The 19588-nt window shown below is 37.7% G+C and overlaps 1 protein-coding gene and 1 pseudogene across 2 annotated transcripts; both read right to left on the reverse strand.

Moving 5' to 3' along the window:
• Window positions 1-7912: 7912 nt before the first annotated feature.
• On the reverse strand, window positions 7913-9473 carry LOC116118966 (annotated as a pseudogene).
• Window positions 9474-12977: 3504 nt separating this feature from the next.
• Window positions 12978-16405, reverse strand: LOC116118962. 2 transcript variants are annotated; one of them, XM_031404921.1, is made up of 4 exons: window positions 16014-16405; window positions 13542-15305; window positions 13379-13433; window positions 12978-13113 (listed from the first exon to the last, which is right to left on the reverse strand). In XM_031404921.1, the coding sequence occupies exons 1-4, from the start codon at window positions 16083-16085 to the stop codon at window positions 13001-13003; spliced, it is 2004 nt and encodes a 667-aa protein (XP_031260781.1). In that variant the 5' UTR covers window positions 16086-16405; the 3' UTR covers window positions 12978-13000. The 2 variants fall into 2 exon arrangements, with proteins under 2 accessions (XP_031260781.1, XP_031260782.1); XM_031404922.1 differs by having other exon boundaries at window positions 13542-15301; window positions 16014-16056.
• Between the last annotated feature and the right edge of the window lie 3183 nt (window positions 16406-19588).

Here is a 19588-nt window from a genome sequence, read left to right on the forward strand (position 1 = left end):
ACCTAATATCAACTCACACCATTTCCAAATTCATCCCAAATATGCTAAATTAGTAAGAAAATCTCAAAATATGGTTTTTGTACATAAATTCATAATTTCTCTTAATTGTCTCAATATAACTTCAATTCAATTACATATGGGATCTTTTTATCAACGAAATAGAGTCACTTTCATGACTCTAACACCGAGGCATCAGGTAGATTGATTCAGTGGACCATGCAGATAAGTCAGCATAATATCAAGTACATCTCGAGAACAACAAGAAAGGGGCAAGCTTTGGAAAACTTTATTTCGAAGTTCTCCTATTAGCCCGAAGGTGAACTAAGCTCGCCAGAAGCAGACACTTCAGAAGCAAGCGAACTAGAGAAACCAAAGCTTGACAATCTATAGCAGTGGACTTTGTATGTAGATAGGTCATCAAATGAGAAGAGAGCAGGAGTTGGGCTCTTGCTCGAAAGTCTTGAAGGAAACCTTATCCGAGCTGCAGTCATATTCGGGTTCGTTGCCTCGAACAACGAGGCAGAGTATGAAGCAATGCTCACGGAGATCCGCCTTACCAGAGAAATGGGGATAGAGTTGATAAAATCTACAATGACTCTCAGCTCGTGATCCGCTAGATTTTTGGGGAATATCAAGCTAAGGAGGACAGAATAGTATCCTATCTCCGGCAGGTAAAATCTAAGCTCAAGCAGTTCAAATCTTTCACTGTTCTTCAGATCTCGAGAGAGAAGAATTCAGTAGCCGACACTCTAGCCTGCCTAGCTTCGGCAATGAGTCAAGAAAAGACTGATACAATACCTATCAAATTTCTCCCAAGTCCCAACATCCTCGCTTCACAAGAATCAATCTTAGTAACAGGGCAGAGATACAACTGGATGGATGCGATAATTGCTTACCTAAAAGATGGAACAGTGCCCGAAGGTAGAATACACTCCGAGCAAAGTCAGCTCGATACACGTTCATCAATGAGAAACTATATAAGCATGGGTATAATTCGCTGCTCTTGCGGTGTGTTGATCACAGGGATGCAGAATATGTCTTGAGAAAGATCCATGAAGGCATTTGTGGAAACCATGCGAGGGTAGATCTCTAGACTACAAGGTGCTTCGCCAGGGTTATTACTAGTCAATAGTCTTTGAAGAGGCAGCAAACTATGTGCGCAGGTGCAACAAATGCCCGAGATTTGCAAATGTTCTGCGAGTTCCACTCTAGGAGTTAACAACTCTGACAAGCCCATGGTCATTTGCAATTTGGGGAATCGATTTGATAGACCCTTTGCCTCAAGAAAAAAAGGGTGTTAAGTTCGCAATAGATGCAGTAGACTACTTCACCAAGTGGGTAGAAGCTGAGCCTTTGGCTACCATCATATCAAACAAACTGAAGGATTTTGTCTACAAAAATATAATTTATAGATTCGAAATTCCTCATACTATAATGACTGATAATGGGAAGCGGTTCAATTGTAAGGACTTCAAATCTTTCTACGAAAGGCTTGATATCAAGAAAAGCTTTGCCGCTATTTACCGGCCTCAAGTCAACAACCAAGTAAAGGCTGTAAACAAAGTAATCAAGCAAACCACAAAAAAGAAGTCTGATGCCCTTAAAGGCAGATGGGCTAAGGAATTGCCTGAGGCCTTATGATCTTATAGAACAACAGCCAGAAGTTAGACAGGATAAACCCCATTTTCACTTTCAAAATGGTGTGAAGTAATGGCCCTAGTTGAAGTGGTGATCAGTTCGTTTAAGAGAGAAGTCCTTAATGAAGAAACAAACGAAGATCTTCTCCGCTTGAGGGCAGATCTAATCGAAAAACATCAAGCCAAGTATCAGCTAAGGCTCCTATCATCAGCGAGCCAGGTGATACTTCAACTCCAAGGTCAAAAACAGGGACTTTGGAGTGGGCGACCAAGTCCTCAGAAAGGTCATTCAAGGTATACAAAACCCGAACTTGGACACACTTGGCTCAAATGGGAAGGTCCTTTCAGGATCTTTGAAAAGCTCGCATTAGAAACTTTTCACCTGGAACACTTCAATGGTGAAGTTATACTGTGAGCATGGAACATCGAGCATTTGTGAAGGTATTAACAATAAGTAGCTCAAGTTTCAATCATATTTTGTTTCTTATTATTCGATGTAAGGTCTTTTATAGACAAATTTCTTTCAATAAAAGAGAGGTATTATTCATGAACTCTATTTTGTTCGTCACTTTTTATCTATTGTTATTTTGTTCATCATTTATCATCCGTTGATTCAAAATCGCGACCTATGCGATCACATCCAAAACTCAAAGTCAAGAGTTCGAAAAAGACAGCTTAGCTTTATAAGCCACGCCAAAATTCAACTCGTGATGGGAGAAATCCCTCGAATCGACAAAGTTAAACCAAAAAAAACTCGAGTAAAACACGTCAAAAGAAAATCGGTCATAAACCGGCGACCAAAACTCGAAACGGATAACAAGTCTAAACTCAGAGTTGTCGCACATAAGATTTTCTTATATGTTTGAAAAGTTCCTCAAGAAGTGAGCTACGCATAACTTGGAGCAAATTCGAATTTTCTATGATTAAGTTTGATTAAGACGATTGAAACGACTCTGCAGAAATAAAAACATTGCTCGACAGAAATAGGCAAAACAATTTTTTTCATCAATTGTATTTAGTTTAGTTACAAGCTAAACTCAAAAAAAAAAAAAAAAAAAAAAAAAAAAAAAAAAAAAAAAAAAAAAAAAAAGAGAGAAAAAATCTAAACAGTAAGAGCAGGGGCATCATTGCCAGCAAGACCAGGGAGATCATCACCGATAGGGCAGGAGGATAGTCCGCAGCGGGAGTCTTGGTAGCCTCTTTAGGGGTAGGAGTCGACATATCTTTTAGAGGCTCAACCGGAGGAAGGTCAACATCAATAGGCAGGAGTGTAGCTAGAGGAGGCAGATCTTCATCCTCTTGCTTAACATCAGCATTCTCCTCTCTCTCCTCTCTCTCCTCCTCACCTTCGCCTTCAGAATCGAAGTCGTTTGAATAAACGTACTTCATGCCCTAGGCCTCAATCTTCATCTTGTCGACTTCCTTCTAATAAGCCCTTGGAAGGAAGGAAAAGTCGAGCGAGGGATGAGCTTCCCACAGCTTCTGCACAAGGAAGATTGAAGTTTCCTACGCACAACTCGTCATGGCCGAGTTCAGCTCCTGGACATCGAGCTTAAGTTGTCCAACCTTAGCCTCGACCCTTTTGCGACCTTCCACCTTCTTGGTAAGCTTAAGAGAGACCTTCTTATACTTGACCTCCCAGTCCGAGATAGCCTTTTGAGCCGAGGTAAGCTTAGAATTAAGCTTGTTGTTGGCACCCCGCTGTTGTGCTAAGCTCTTCTCAGCCTCGACTATTTTGGTCTCAACCTTTGCTCAAGCGGTCTTGCTCACCTTGATTTTGTCAAGGAACTTTATTTCCTTGACCTTTTCCTTGAGCCACTCAAGCTTGGCCTACTTTAAGTCTTTCTCTCTCTGCCACCTTGACCCTAGCCAAGGCATCCTCCTTCAGCTTCTTCGCCTCTTGTCACCCCAAGTGAATACCCTCCAATGTGAGGTAACTCTCATCGAAGAGAAGCTTGGTCACCACGCAAGCTTGAAAAGAAAGGAAAGTCGGCAGAAAAGAAGGAGAAGCATATAAAAAAGCAAAGAAGGCAAACTGTTAATACCTTAGTCACATAGCTACATGCTAGAGCAAGCTGCTAGTGAGGAGACGGGTCTCTAAGACCCGCAAAATTCTGCGGGATGACAGCATCCCTAACCGCTGAGGCCCCAAAGCCGATTGGCTCGGGGAGCTCATTGATTATTGTACTGAGTGTAGCCCGAGCTGCCTCGTCCACCTTTTTGTCTCCTTGTTGAGATCAGCTTGAATTACTTCCTACGGGAATGACAGCTTCACCCATAGGAACATACTTCTTGCCAAGTCCTTGGTCATAACTCTCTTCGGTCCACCATCTTGCCCTATAACCTCTTTGCCTTAGCCACCTTGTTGCTCAGCATCTTTCTGCTTTCTTGAGCCCCCTTTCGGCTTGATCGTTTTCTTCTTTCCAGAGTCATCATGTTTTTTTGGCATCTTTTGCTTCCCTAAGCCTTCAGCAGACTTAGGGGTTTTCTTCGTCAGGCTTTCTTGGAGCTCAAGGGTAAACTTTTCCCCAATTGCCTTAAAGGCAGTCGAAGGCTTCTTGACACTTGGGTCTTCCCCAAGCTCGCCACCGTTGCACTTGAAGACCGGGTGCAAGGCACCCTACCCAAGCTTCCTGACAATATCAACGAGCTACTTCTTCGTCAGAGCGACTAGAAGTTTCTTGGCAGTCCTAGGTGCTATCGTCTTCTTCTTTGGGTCCTTGGGTTTTTCGACCCACATATCTGTGAAAGGAGAAGCAAATAGTCGACGACCTAATAGAGCCAAAAAAACAAAAAAAAATGAGCAAGTGACTACTTACCTTTCTCAAAAATGGTGTTGAATTTGGCGTCGCCAGCACAAAAGTCATACTCTCTCAACTGAGGAGGCGTGATAAGCTAGACAACGTTGCGCCTGTCATAAGAGAGATTGCTAAAACGCTGAAACCGCTCTAAACTCGCTTCAAGAAGAAAGTTTTGCTTGACGTTAACTGCAAAGCAAAAGGACTTGGTTAATTCGACGGTCGAGCTTCGAAACATTCTTTGCACACCTAAGGGTCAGAACCTTATTAGCTTCTAGAGCAAAGATGTCGATGTCCCCGACCTCGTAAAAAAATTATTGAGAGTCCTAGTATGAAACTTCCTTTGGGACGTCGACCAAATCGTTAAAATGTACTTTTCTTGCCTTTGAGAGATAGTATTTTTGGTCTTGACTCTTTTTCAATCTATACAAATGGATGAGCTCCTCTATAGATAGGTCGCCCAAGTTAGCTACTTGGTACGTTATATACATGCCTACTATAATTATGTACGAGCTCGTCGACAGTTGAAGGGCAACGATACCAAACTGTTCCAAAACATTGGCGATGAATTAATAAGGGGGAATGGACATCCCACACCTCAAGATAGTATCAGGGACCGCCACACGACCGACAGGAGGATTTTTCTGAGAGAAGTCTCCTGGAGCCCTTAGGGAAAGTTGAGGCACATAAACTTTAGTTACGCGCTCAATATCCTTCGCCCCAATCGAGGAATGTGGTTCCTTCTAGGGCCTATGGGCTGGAGATTTCTTCAACTGAGAAATCTCCATGGAAGCATGATTAGAAAAGCATGTCGTATCGGAGTCCAATCTCTGCACAACGACATCCTTGGAAACCTTAGGGATTACATCCCCGAGAACTATTGAGCTTGCCAGAGAGTCAAACATGCGGTCAATGTTGTGGTAACTCAATGAAGACATGGTGAAAGCTCGCCTCTGGGTACCTGAAATAGAAGCGAACAAGTGTCAAAGCTAAAAAATTTGGTGACTTATCCACACTTTTCTTTTAGTTCAGGCACCCAGGGTAGCTCGTGTCGAACAACAGACACAAGCGAACTACCAAGAATCCAATAGCTACCTCCTTAAACCCTCCTTAAACCCAGAACCGACGGAAGCACACTAAAAAAAGCCCTAAAAAGCTTAATGTAACCACGGCAATGACTACCCTCAACCGCCAAAGGTGTAAAAATAAGTAAATGAGGGAAAATAAGCCTTATCAAAGTGTAAAGATGGAAGAAACTTACCGAAAAAGCACCGTAAAATCGAAAGAGTAGCGACAAAGTAAGCAAAGAAATCTGGAAACTTTGCAAAGTGTGTAGGATTTCTAACGAAGTTGCCCGCTTTTATAGTGGTTTTCATGGGAGATGAAGGGACAAGATTTGGACCATAGGCCTCGATCTATAGCGAATCTCAACCCTCCATTCGTCGAGCAATCCTGACTATTGGACGTGGCCATGTGTCAATCATCCGCGAGGGTCGATCAACCGACAGACTGCCACAATCATAACCGTCATCGGACATCGCCTCGACTTCGCGCATGGGCAGCTATAGTCACCCATGCACGACGAAAAGTAACTGCCAAAGGCTGCTGTATTTAATGCGACATGACCGCATGGAAGTTACACATATGCCTTTCATTTCAAATTTCGAGTTTGTCAAGAATATCACAGTAGAGGAAAAGCCAAGTGTTGAGTATGTTGATCGGAGATGAGTCCGACTCATGAAAGTTGATCAGATCTGCATTCAGCGCACAACCAATGAAGCTTGAGCTTGATATCAAATCGAGCAACAGTCTTCGAAGCTCGAAACGAACACCGAACACTAAGGGCAGATGTTGTGTGTGATTTTTCCATCAAACTTAGAAAAGTCAAAGGTTAGAGAGGTTATAGCCCGATTCAGAATCAGCTTGACTCAATCGATTGTCTGACCCAGCATAAGCTCGTCGAGATGTAGCTCGACTCCAGCATAAGCTAGTCATGACCAATCTCGACAATTATTCAACCAGCTCATAGATAACCTTATATCCCCGATATCTTGGAATGGATCATATCGACAACAATCTTGACGCAATCTCAACACTCAACCGCGAGAATATTAGAGTTACATTTCAATCTTAATTGTAATCCCTTTATTTTCGCTCTTTCCTTTATACAAAATCTGTATATAAACCCCTTCCAACGATGAGAAAATGGTTAGCAAATTGTTCTAAGATTATTATTGTAAGCTCTCACAGCAAATATAAAAACAGTGGACATAGGCTCAAGAGTATAACTCGCCGAACCACTTTAAAAACTCTTTGTGTCATTTACTTTATTACTTTTAATTCATTACATTGTTGGTTACCCGTAATCACACACACATCGGTTCCGATTCCGTCAAGGTCAATCAGATCGCTCTAGTTGGTGCAAAATCTTGTATCAAGAATTTCGATTGTGTTTCTTTTTATTTATTTTCTACTTTTTAATATCCAATAATATGAATATTCTTTTTAAAATCCTTTTGGAAAACACTTGAAAAATATTTCAATAATGGCCTGAACTGAATCTTTATCTGAACAAGGCCCAGCCCAATTACTGATGGACCCAGTAGGGACCTCTTCATATTTATTGGAAGCTTTGTGACCTGGAATCCAGAAAAATTGTGAGCCATGATGCTGGATATTTGCAGGGAACAACTACTCAAACCGCATAATCGCCTCACAATGTCACAAACATATACTGCCAACCTCAAGGGCAAGGCTGCCAAAATTTTCCTGGAAATAAGAAAACATAGCTCATTACCATTATCATATTTAAATTGTCTTTTTCCCTAGAAATAGAGTAGTGTATAAAATTTTGGCTTCATTTTACGGCAAATTAAAAGCGAAAGCGGAAATAAAATCAGCCTGCGGATAAATATCATCTTAACAAGTAATCATAATGGATTAATTTTTTTATACAATTTTTATTATGTTATGGTGTGATATATGTCATAATTAAATAAATTTTTAATTATTTTTAATTTTTAATATTATAATAAAATTTATATAATTATAACATATATTATATCATGATATTATAAAATAGTGTAAATATAATATTATACATTCTATTTAATTTATTAAACGTATAAATATATTTTTCTAAAAGATGCGTCGAAGGTGGAGGGAAATGCGTATAATTACGTGTCAGCATCACGTTCGTCATCATAACCCAAAATGGGAAAATGAAGGGTCCTAGATTTGGGCATGTTGAAGCGCGTTTACCACACGTTCCATTAACTCACGTCATCTACATCTAGTAGTAGTATCCTCGATGGCCTTTGGTCAGGTCCTTTTCATCATTGCTTACAATACCAGTTCTCAATGCCATTCTTATTTAATTCCAAAGATTTTCATTTTTCAATAATAAACGCCATTTCTATTTTAGAACAACACAAAAATACAACATAATATAACATAATTAATTAATTACATTTTCTTTTAAGGAATTCCAGGGATAAATCGTTTACACTCCGACTAGGACTTCTGATCACCACCTTGACAAAAGAAGAAAGAAAATGAACACCGGTACAAGCAATTATCGGCCAACCTGATATTAGCAGAACCCGGTTGGAGCCCCATTAACAGACCGGGTATGGGTCCAAACAAGTAGTTTCCTCCAAGCAATAGCCTCTCAAATGGAGCCACTCCAGATCCGGGTATAACTACCTTTATCGCGTACTGGCTTGGTATCATACCGGTGAACTGGTTGTTTTCTAGAGATAATGCAGAAAGAGTTGGCATTAAACCCAAGAACAAAGGAAGTAAACCTTGAAGCTCGTTGTTGCTTAAGTCGACGGCTATGAGCTGGCTTTGAACGGTGGTTAAGATACTGGGTGATTGTAGGGAGGTGAAATGGTTAAATGAGAGAGTGAGTTGTTGAAGAGAAGGATGGTTAAAAATAAATAAAGGCACTGAGCCACTGAGTTTGTTGTTACTTAGATCCATCACCTGCAAAGAAGTCAAATATTTGAAACTTTCTGGTATTGTTCCTTCTAACTTGTTGTTTCTCATTGAGATTTGAACCAGAGAACTTGGTAGTGTTGCTGGTACTTGTCCAGATATTGCATTGTCGCTCGCGTCTAAAAAATAAAGGTTTTTGAGAGAACCCAGCTCAGGAAACTCACCGGTGAACTTGTTTGATTGTATTTCGAGCCTTTTCAAGCTAGACAAACCATTGAAACTCGCAGGAATTCTGCCTTCAATGTTGTTGTTATCAAGGTAAAGCTCTTCTAAGCTAGAGAGTGACCCAATCGAGGCGGGTATTGCACCAGAAAACACGTTTCTTGACAGGCCGAGTCGAATCAGCCGAGTCAGATTGGATAACGAGTCAGGAATAAACCCTGAGAAATAGTTGTTTGAGAGGTCGAGTGTTTCTAAACAAGGAAGGTTCCAAGAAACCGAAGACAATGAACCAGAGTAACCCGCTTGGTCAAGACTGAGCTCAGTGACCCGGCTCAACTTGGAAACTACAAGGTCGCACCTGAACCCACAAGTGAATTTCTCACTGAAAAGGTTGTCGCATGGATCAACAGAGAAGTCCCACGAGCTCAAGCATGAACCAGGAGTCACTGATTTGGGGTCGAGCGAGTTCTTTAGCTCTTTCAGAACCTCAACGTCTGCCCAGTAGGTCTTTGACTCAACAATGACCAACGGCCATGCAACTGAGGCTATTAACAGAAGTAGAGAAGACACAGAGAAACTTAGAGAAGCCATTAGATTATTTCCACACGGAAAATAAAATTGAATGGAATTTTGTCAGTGACTGTGAGAGTGTTTGAGATAAGGAAACTAGTTGCAGAAAAAGAGAGAATCAGGACCATCCGTTTATGGGGGTGAGAGGATCTAGTACAAGTGGGGAAGACAAAGAGAAATGGGTTGTGTTGCCACTTCAACTCAGTTTGGGTCAGAGATCTTTTTGTGAGTGGTTTCACGGGCAAGTGTCAGAACCTTATATAATGCTCCGAATTTAAATTTGAACGTACGTATATGCTTCAAGAGTGAGAGAGAGAGAGATGAAGTTGCATATATTAGCGACACCTTGAATTATTGAGCTAGTACGTCTGTTGTATTGGCTCAGGTGTCAGGTCAATTGCTTTCTGTTGAGGTGTCATCGTTGTTTATCATCCACCATAGACCCATAAAACAGAGTGAAAATGGAGCTAATTAATCGCTCCAAGCACTTGGGAAACAAGAGCTTTATTTTATTACTTTGAAATTGGAATATCGACTCTAGGGCTCAACATTTCAATCATCATATATAGCAGGCTATTTGAGATCCATCAATGAAGAAAAAGAGAAGTGTTGAGTATTTACTGAAACAATATCTAGCTTATTAAAAAGTAGAGCAATAATATCAGTCGTCTTATTGGTCAAAAAATTGTAGCTTTACATTAATTTCACATGGGAATTAGTTGGGGTCTATGTACGATGTCGCAGAGCGTAGGGAAATATGTGATAAAAACTTCAAAACACTTGTCCCAATGGATGGAGCAAACTGTATATGAAAGTTTTGGCCTTTAATTTTGATATGCAAATCCTGAAATAGTAATTAACAGCAGACCCAATTAAAAGTTTCATGAGGCGGCAAAGGGAAATGAAGGTGGCCATTAGAATCAAATGCCAGCATATATTACACCTTCTACAGATACAGTCGTTACAACATCTTCAAAGTTGATGAATAATGGCATCTGGTTCTTATGTAAAAGTTGGTGGTTGTATTATATTTTTTTACATATATTATTGCTAATTGCTAACAAAACTTTCGAAAGTCTCATCATTTCCAGCATGTAGATTCTCATAATTAGGTACACCCAAAAAAAATCGATTAAGTTGTTCATTTTTGGGCTCAGTTTTTCTTTGTTTTGGGTCCCCTGGTGGTTTGTTGGGTTGTTTAATGGTTAGAGCCATTATTCTATTAATCTAAAAACATAAGAAAGTTTAACAACAATATTCTATATGCATTAACATTAAATTACTATAAATTATTCATCTTTCTTACAACAAAAGGCAACTGTAAAGGCGTAGAAATGGAAACATTTTTTATAGGAACTAGATGCAGAGGTTGGGTGAATTAGTATCAAATCCATACTTTAACAAATTTCCTCCTTTTCATCCTTTAAACTTAAGAGTTTAGAATGCACTTGATATACACCACTTATATGATGTGGCCATACACAAATACATTACCCACTAATTGGACAAGTGGAGCAAAGAAAATGAGAATTGAACTAGTAAGGTAGTATAATTGTAAAGAGTAATGTTAGGTCCACAACTCAATCTCACAATTCTCTTTCATAACTCTCGATAACAATTTGCAATTGGTCAATTAGCAAAATGGGTCTTGTCTGCTTGTTATGAGTCCTACTTGACCAATTGCAAGCTTAATCGAGGGTTGTGAGAGATGATTGTGAGATTGAGTGATGGTCGCAACAAACTAGCATTATTGTTGTGTAAGACTTGACCACCTTCTAGAAGTAGTATAGTATAATTGAGATCCAGTAGCAACGGCTATTAACAGCAGAAACAGTTTGAAACGTTAGGTATCTGACGAGCCAGCTCTACAAAAATCTGACACATTAAAGTTTCTAAATTTGTTTATGCCCAAGCGGCAACAAAACTGAATATCCTAGCAAGAACAAGATTAAAATTAAACCTCTTTCTCATGGGTAGGCCACAATTACAAACATCTGAATTAGTAAATTAAAATAGTGGATATATATTATAAAAAAATAAATATAAAAGAAAAAACGATTCATAATAAGCTATAAGCTATATATTATCTCCCTCACTATTCTTTTCTATATTTTTTAAGGGGAGCCATAAACCTGCACAATAGATACAAACATCTTTACATTCCTTCTTTAATATTATAGCATCAAGTGCCTTCTACAATTCTATACACCAATTGACCTACACACAGATGCCATGTCCCTACCATATCTGTTAATTCTACCAAGAGTCCAATTAGTATTTTAGAGAAACTACTACTAAGAAATGCAACCCACTAATTCTGCCTTTCACAAATCATGGAACCCTATCTTTAGACCATTCAAAATTGGCATTCTTTTCTTGGTTTCTTCTCGTGACGGCAGCCAGATATCGCCTTACATTTTCTTGATTTATTTCAAACATGAATGACAATTCTGTGATCTGCAAATACACCCTTTGCCATTTATATATTGCATTGTCAAGGCATTAAAAGATGTACACTTATAGTAATCATAAACTGGAATAAACAGCATATATATAATCTGTGAGATACATGGGCAGCATAATGACACAATCTATGAAGATGGAATCAACATACCTGAATCAAAGTACTTGGACTTAGACCGAAACCCTGGCCAGTAGTAATTTCTTTGCCATTCAAAAATATAGAACTCCGACCAAGATTTCTCAAAATGAAGGAGCCATCTTCTTCCATCTTTATCAGTGCCTAGCAGAAACCGATTCAACAGTATAGAGTGAACATAGGATATCCAAGAAGCTAAAGCAAGTATTTAGTAACCATCTAAGCAGCATTTTGTCCCCAAAATCTATTGAAATATGTTGATCAGATAATATAGTGGTCTCTTACAAATAGAACCATATCCATGTGCATCATGTCCATTAAATTAATTAAAAATTGCTATGCTTCTCTAAGTACCAATCAACAATATCGCTCAAGTCTTTGCAACCAATAAAAATTGAAATTTGGCATATAATCAAATTAAAAGAACTACAACCTGTCGTCTAGATATTTTGTTGGCACGTCCTTCTCTTCCCAAGTCAATATCTACATCAACATCATCTGTTGCCCTGCCAAGTATGACCTACAGAGTTGAAAAGAGGTTGCACTTTAAGAAGGAAAATTTTGCTTTAATATTGCTATTAAATGCAGGAATAGAAAAATACAGAAGTGTATGTAACAGATAACATGCCAATGTTGCCAATGTCATGGTGTTAAATTTTGACTAGTCAACTTTTTTTATTTACAACTTGAATTTAAAGACTCCTACATTACTAAAAATGTTAATCGATTGGCAAACTAAGCAGAATTCAATTTTAAAATGCAAAATAACAAATAGAAAAGAGTAAACAGGCTTAAACTTTACTCTAGTCAGTAGGAAGTAAAAACATGAAATTGTATAGGCAGATCATTCAGTAAATATAACCTAGACTGCTTCCATCTTGCTCCTTGCAAGACTAGTATTGAAGTTCCTATCTTCTTGTGGTTCTAGTACAGTCACTGCTGGAACTGTTGAGGCATATTCAAAAACACATCATAATCAAATCAATTAAATGTTCAATCTAGATCATCATGTCACTAACCTCCTAACTAATGAATTTCCACTTGCAATCTCAAGAATCATTTATTGCCAAATGATTAAACTACAAAGAGATATAAAGAACAAGATATAACTATATCTAAAACAAATGTTTTATTCCTAAGTTAGACCATCCTTGAATTATACAATTGAGCAAGAAAAGGTGAAAATTAGAAGAATTTACCTCAGTTTCCTTAATATACTGCTTCAAATGGCGTCCTTACAGGAGGGCAAGTGCCCCTTGGTATCCAATTGCTCTTTGCACACAAGATTGAGCACATTGCTCCAATCTAATGATTGTCCTCTTAGTATCGTCATGTTGATACCTTGACACTGGAAATTTGAAGGAAAGAAAATCAACTCAAAATTACTATGTTTGCAGCCACAATGTCACATGTATTACACTGTCATTCTCTGCATTGAAGAACATGACCATTTGGAAATAAAAACCACAATAAGGCCATATATTATAATCAAGTGTGTGAGTGTTAAAACTGTGGAGTTCATAACAATATATTACTGCATATTGAAAAAGGTTAGGCAGAAGCAGAATAATATATCATAAATTGATAATAGAACTGAACTCTAGATGAGTCACCTTCTGTACTAAAACATGTATCAAGATTTTCTGGACACAAATCCAAATCCAGTATCTGAGAGGAAACATAAAACATTACAAAATGTCAAAACTGACAAAAATAAATAAATAAATAAATAAAGGAGGAAAAAATATTAATCCCCCCAATAATTGTAAGATTTACCATTGATTCAATATCGGAAAAGTCTGGAATGTGATCATCACTCTCATATTCTTCTTCATCCAGCCTGGCTTCTGGATCTAAGGTTGAGGGGTTTGCTTCTGGTTCAGGAATTTTGTTTCTACTGGAACTAGATTTTGCATGTAACAATACATCTGAAGCAGAACTTGCATGTTGCGACTTTTCCTTCAGTCTTGCACGGGTAAGAGATGTTTGGGCTGAAAGTGCTGATCTGTAGTGGATAATATCTTCATGAGCATTGTTAGCCTGTTTGGAGATACTATTAAGACTGTCAACATCAGTAGACTTGGATTTGACTCCTGTACTACAAAGTCGAGGGTTGTGCTTGGGTCCTGGAAACATGTCTGATACTCTTGTGCGGGAAGCAGTAAAATATTGTGTAGAACTGTTGTGTTTCTTCATTCTTCCTAGCTTTTGTTCACGATCCTTATGAGCATCAAAGGAAGAAGCCAGTTCAATTGCCCCTTTATAACTTGTTTGCGAAGCCAAAGAAGCAACTACTTTACTTGGGATAAAATCATCATTGCAAGGAATTTCTGTGTCCTCACTGTTCAATGTGCAGAATATCTCCCCATCCAGCAGGTCATGAGATGGAGGATTGGGTATTGACATAGATGATGGTACATTAACTTCTGAACAAAAAATATTATGTTGATTGCCATGACTCATACTTGATTGTTCAGCAATAACCCCCAGTTCTGCAAGATTTGAACCATCAGGCATCGCAAGGCATGTATGAGGTTCTTTAACATCAGGTACATCATCTCTATGGATGTCATGAGGAGAACTCAATACTATTGGATTAAAGTTATCATGGCAAGACTTGTCAATTGAGTTTTTCTCGTCTGCATCAATGAAATGAAGCTCCTCTTCATTCCCAAAGTTTAAAAGAGAGTCTGAAAGATCCACTAAATCAAATTCTGGGTTGGTAGGTAAAACTATTCTCCTCTCATTCATGTCATCTGGAAGTATATATGTCTCTACTGAACTCTGACCTTCACCTCCATGGCTCATATTGATAGGCATTGCAGGTGGTGGAATAAACTCCATTGTTTTCCAGAGAGGTGTCCTAGTCTGTGGAGATGAATATCCCAATACATGAAAAGGAGCATCATTTTCTATCAATGCCTCTGAGGGTTTCATTCCCTCAACAACTGGGCAATTTTCAAAGCCAATCAATCTCTCTCCCAGATTATGTGCTGAATCTTCATGCACATTTTCCTGCTCATAAATGGGATGCCCTACTGAATCTTTAATGAAATTATTATCTTGTGGTCTGTGATGCAAGTAATCTATATCCATTTCCTGTAACTCAAAACAGTTCTGGACAGAATCTCCAAGCATGGAACTTTCAACTGGAGTATCATATTGAAAGCTTGCATGCTCTTGATAAGCAGTACCATCTCCAATACCATCACTCATCTTTGGTGAAGCCAAAAAACCAAGTTTAGGAGAGTTCAAATACTGGATACAAGTTCTTTTCCGCAAGGCATAATACAGTCTTCGAACACTCTCGGCTTTCCTTTTTGGAGGAGCTCCTGAATGGTCCCCAGCAGCACCCGACCTAAGTGACTTTGCTTGATTATTAGCAGCAGAAAATTCAAACTCTGCCATATGAGCAGCAGCTTCTGCTGCAATAACAGGGTCATAGAGGAGAGAATGCCACCGATGTTGCAATTCTGCTATGGAAAACTTGCGGGAAAATCTCACTGCGCCTTTAGCAAGTGCTTCCAGAGAAGCACCTGCCTGAAGTAGCAAAAGAAATGTATCAGTGAATTAAAGATTTATCCTAACATTAAGTATATGCTTTATGCAGAAATAGCAACAGAAAATGTCCCGAGGTGCAAAGCCATCCACAAGGTGTTTGATTATTGGTTACACTATACTATACTAGCTCCGGTAACCAAGTGTTTAGTGGAAGCTTAGGAATTGAGGGTTTTGCTACATCACTGGGAGGTGTACATTAATGGAACAGCTATTTAGCAATATAGGCACCACAGTACTAACATTAAACATAAAATAGTGTGACGCTGTTTATTACAAGAAACCTGTTCTGGTAACTTAAATAGGAGCAAAATTCTGAAACAGAATGAAATTGGGACGCCACCTAAGTGTTTCTGAAGAACACCACTTCCAATTTCATCCTAACACATTTCAGTTACAGAAATCCATGCCGGCAAACGCAGTCTTCGAACCATAATCGCTTTAAAGAAACTTAATTGTATTCACACAGTATAAACATTATGACTAAGGTGAAAACAGGTGACAGTAACATAACCAAAATTTCAGTTGCAACGGTAATATCAACACAAAATTACACGGAAAATTCAAAATTATATCAACCGTAGATTCGATTTCCTAATAGCTAATCAATGTGTTTGTCAAGAATAAACCTAGGGTTTTTTCTACTAAAATATGCAGAGTAATTTAGAAGTTAAACAAAAAATGAAGTACCTCTACAGCGTTCTTTAACAGGATGTCATCTTCAGGGATCCATGAAGACACTGAAGCGGCATAAGCTGCCATGTGTCAGATAGATTTTACAGCAAAAACTGAAGTGGACCAAAAATGATTCAATCTATAGGAGTGGAATTGGGGGTTTCCATGAAAATAAACTTAGAATTGAAGAAGAGAGGTGGAAGAAAGTGAATTATGAGAGGTAGTACAACTAGAAGAGAGGCACTGAGGCAGTGATTTGCAGAGTTCTTAAAAACGCGGGTAATAATTTTGAGTGGACCTCGTGAATGTGAAGCAGGAAATTAATATTATTTTAGTTTGAAAAAGGAGATGATATTTTACAGAATCGGTAGCTAAAGCAAAAGATGCTCCTCAGAGGGAATCCTCATTTCAATTCACGGATTTGGAAGCGTATTTGCTATATCGTATTCAAAATATACTACTTACTTGATATACGTATAATACCGTTAATTATTTTAATTTGGAAACTTTTATTTTTGATAAATTGAGTTGCCTGGTAGTACAATTTTGTTCAAATATTGAGTTGATTTATCNACTGCGCCTTTAGCAAGTGCTTCCAGAGAAGCACCTGCCTGAAGTAGCAAAAGAAATGTATCAGTGAATTAAAGATTTATCCTAACATTAAGTATATGCTTTATGCAGAAATAGCAACAGAAAATGTCCCGAGGTGCAAAGCCATCCACAAGGTGTTTGATTATTGGTTACACTATACTATACTAGCTCCGGTAACCAAGTGTTTAGTGGAAGCTTAGGAATTGAGGGTTTTGCTACATCACTGGGAGGTGTACATTAATGGAACAGCTATTTAGCAATATAGGCACCACAGTACTAACATTAAACATAAAATAGTGTGACGCTGTTTATTACAAGAAACCTGTTCTGGTAACTTAAATAGGAGCAAAATTCTGAAACAGAATGAAATTGGGACGCCACCTAAGTGTTTCTGAAGAACACCACTTCCAATTTCATCTCAACACATTTCAGTTACAGAAATCCATGCCGGCAAACGCAGTCTTCGAACCATAATCGCTTTAAAGAAACTTAATGGTATTCACACAGTATAAACATTATGACTAAGGTGAAAACAGGTGACAGTAACATAACCAAAATTTCAGTTGCAACGGTAATATCAACACAAAATTACACGGAAAATTCAAAATTATATCAACCGTAGATTCGATTTCCTAATAGCTAATCAATGTGTTTGTCAAGAATAAACCTAGGGTTTTTTTCTACTAAAATATGCAGAGTAATTTAGAAGTTAAACAAAAAATGAAGTACCTCTACAGCGTTCTTTAACAGGATGTCATCTTCAGGGATCCATGAAGACACTGAAGCGGCATAAGCTGCCATGTGTCAGATAGATTTTACAGCAAAAACTGAAGTGGACCAAAAATGATTCAATCTATAGGAGTGGAATTGGGGGTTTCCATGAAAATAAACTTAGAATTGAAGAAGAGAGGTGGAAGAAAGTGAATTATGAGAGGTAGTACAACTAGAAGAGAGGCACTGAGGCAGTGATTTGCAGAGTTTTTAAAAACGCGGGTAATAATTTTGAGTGGACCTCGTGAATGTGAAGCAGGAAATATTATTTTAGTTTGAAAAAGGAGATGATATTTTACAGAATCGGTAGCTAAAGCAAAAGATGCTCCTCAGAGGGAATCCTCATTTCAATTCACGGATTTGGAAGCGTATTTGCTATATCGTATTCAAAATATACTACTTACTTGATATACGTATAATACCGTTAATTATTTTAATTTGGAAACTTTTATTTTTGATAAATTGAGTTGCCTGGTAGTACAATTTTGTTCAAATATTGAGTTGATTTATCTCTTCATTATCAGTGTCTAATTCAGCAATTATTTTTGGTTTTCTTGTTATTTATTACAATATTAATAAATTTGATTGATAAAATTAAATTAATTAATTAATTATATATATATATATTTTTTTTTTAAATCCGATAATTGTCTCTCCCGTGAAAGAAAATAACTAATTCTGATTACTAGAGGATTTGTTATCACATTAAAAAGGGAGAGATTGGTATATAGATTTTCTTATGTCACATCGATGATATTAATAAATTATTGTTAAAATGTAAATTATTGTACAAAATAAAGTGTGTATATATATATATTAGGTAAACCCAATAATCAGTTTTCCTTGAGAAAAAACAAATAATCCCAATCACTAAAGGTTTGTCATCCCACCATAAAAGAAGTAGTTGGTATGTAGGTTTTCTTATGACCATTTTGGTGATATTAATAAAGTTATTATTAAAGCATTTAGACGACGGAGATGTGTATGAGTATCATCATAACAAAATTGGAAAGGATTCCTTCTTCTTTGTCATTTGAGATGGAGTAAAAAACCATTTTTATGAAATTTGATGAATGCCTTGAAAATATGGCAATCTGCTCAGGATCCGACTTTTTTACAATTGATTCAACACTGATTAGACCTCGCAGGATATGATAATATTCCTTCAGATTTATATATTTTGTACTGAAATAAAATCCAATTTACATCCTAATTTTTAAATATAATACATTTTGGACAGATGAATTGTTATGCGGATTTTTGCGTGAGTTGGGTTATTTGATATGCAGATGCTGTTTTGCAGGCTTCTTCTGCTTGTCCGAGAACCTACTACCAGCAAAAAGCAACGACAGGGAACGTGAGGAAAGTTTTTTAAACTAAAATTGGATATACTACAGGCCGTCATCAAAAGTTATATGCCTTCAACCTCCAACCAAGCTNACTTTTTTACAATTGATTCAACACTGATTAGACCTCGCAGGATATGATAATATTCCTTCAGATTTATATATTTTGTACTGAAATAAAATCCAATTTACATCCTAATTTTTAAATATAATACATTTTGGACAGATGAATTGTTATGCGGATTTTTGCGTGAGTTGGGTTATTTGATATGCAGATGCTGTTTTGCAGGCTTCTTCTGCTTGTCCGAGAACCTACTACCAGCAAAAAGCAACGACAGGAAATGTGAGGAAAGTTTTTTAAACCAAAATTGGGCTGTCATCAAAAGTTATATGGCTACAACCTCCAACCAAGCTAAATTTTTTGCCACAATGTGTCAACTCAAGGAGTAGTGTAGTAGAACAAAGCAAGATTTTTTTTTTTTTTTCTAATTATTGGGTTTTCTAACCAATTTGTACGCATTTTAATTAATCTCTGGAATCTTAAAACTGTTGATCAGATCAGAGCTCCAATGACCATCTTTATTAGGGTCTAGGAGACTCAACTTATGAAATTTTTTTTATTCTTTTACTATCAAGTCATTCCATGGTAGTTAGAATAAACCAATATACACAATTCATGGACTTGAAGAGTTATCTGCGAAGGAACCAAGATTTGTAGACTATTAACATCCTAAATGGTTTTCAAATGTCATTAAGGAGATTGTTTAAGCTTAGTAAATGTGAGTTTTATTAGAGTAGGAGATTGAATAAGGTAAAAATTCTTAGAATATTTAGACAAAGGATGGATGTCTTTTTCTAGTCAATTCCCATTTAGCATGTCTT

Source organism: Pistacia vera, unplaced genomic scaffold, assembly GCF_008641045.1.
Source record: "Pistacia vera cultivar Batoury unplaced genomic scaffold, PisVer_v2 Contig866, whole genome shotgun sequence".
Taxonomy (NCBI): domain Eukaryota; kingdom Viridiplantae; phylum Streptophyta; class Magnoliopsida; order Sapindales; family Anacardiaceae; genus Pistacia; species Pistacia vera.

What these genes read in the sequence shown, in the direction of transcription:
- LOC116118962 (XM_031404921.1), bottom strand. Translation starts at nt 16,085, where the DNA reads ATGGCAGCTTATGCCGCTTCAGTGTCTTCATGGATCCCTGAAGATGAC. An exon ending in TGTTAAAGAACGCTGTAGAG is followed by an intron (nt 15,306 to 16,013) that starts GTACTTCATTTT and finishes TTGCTACTTCAG; the next exon opens with GCAGGTGCTTCTCTGGAAGC. An exon ending in TACATGTTTTAGTACAGAAG is followed by an intron (nt 13,114 to 13,378) that starts GTGACTCATCTA and finishes TCAAATTTCCAG; the next exon opens with TGTCAAGGTATCAACATGAC.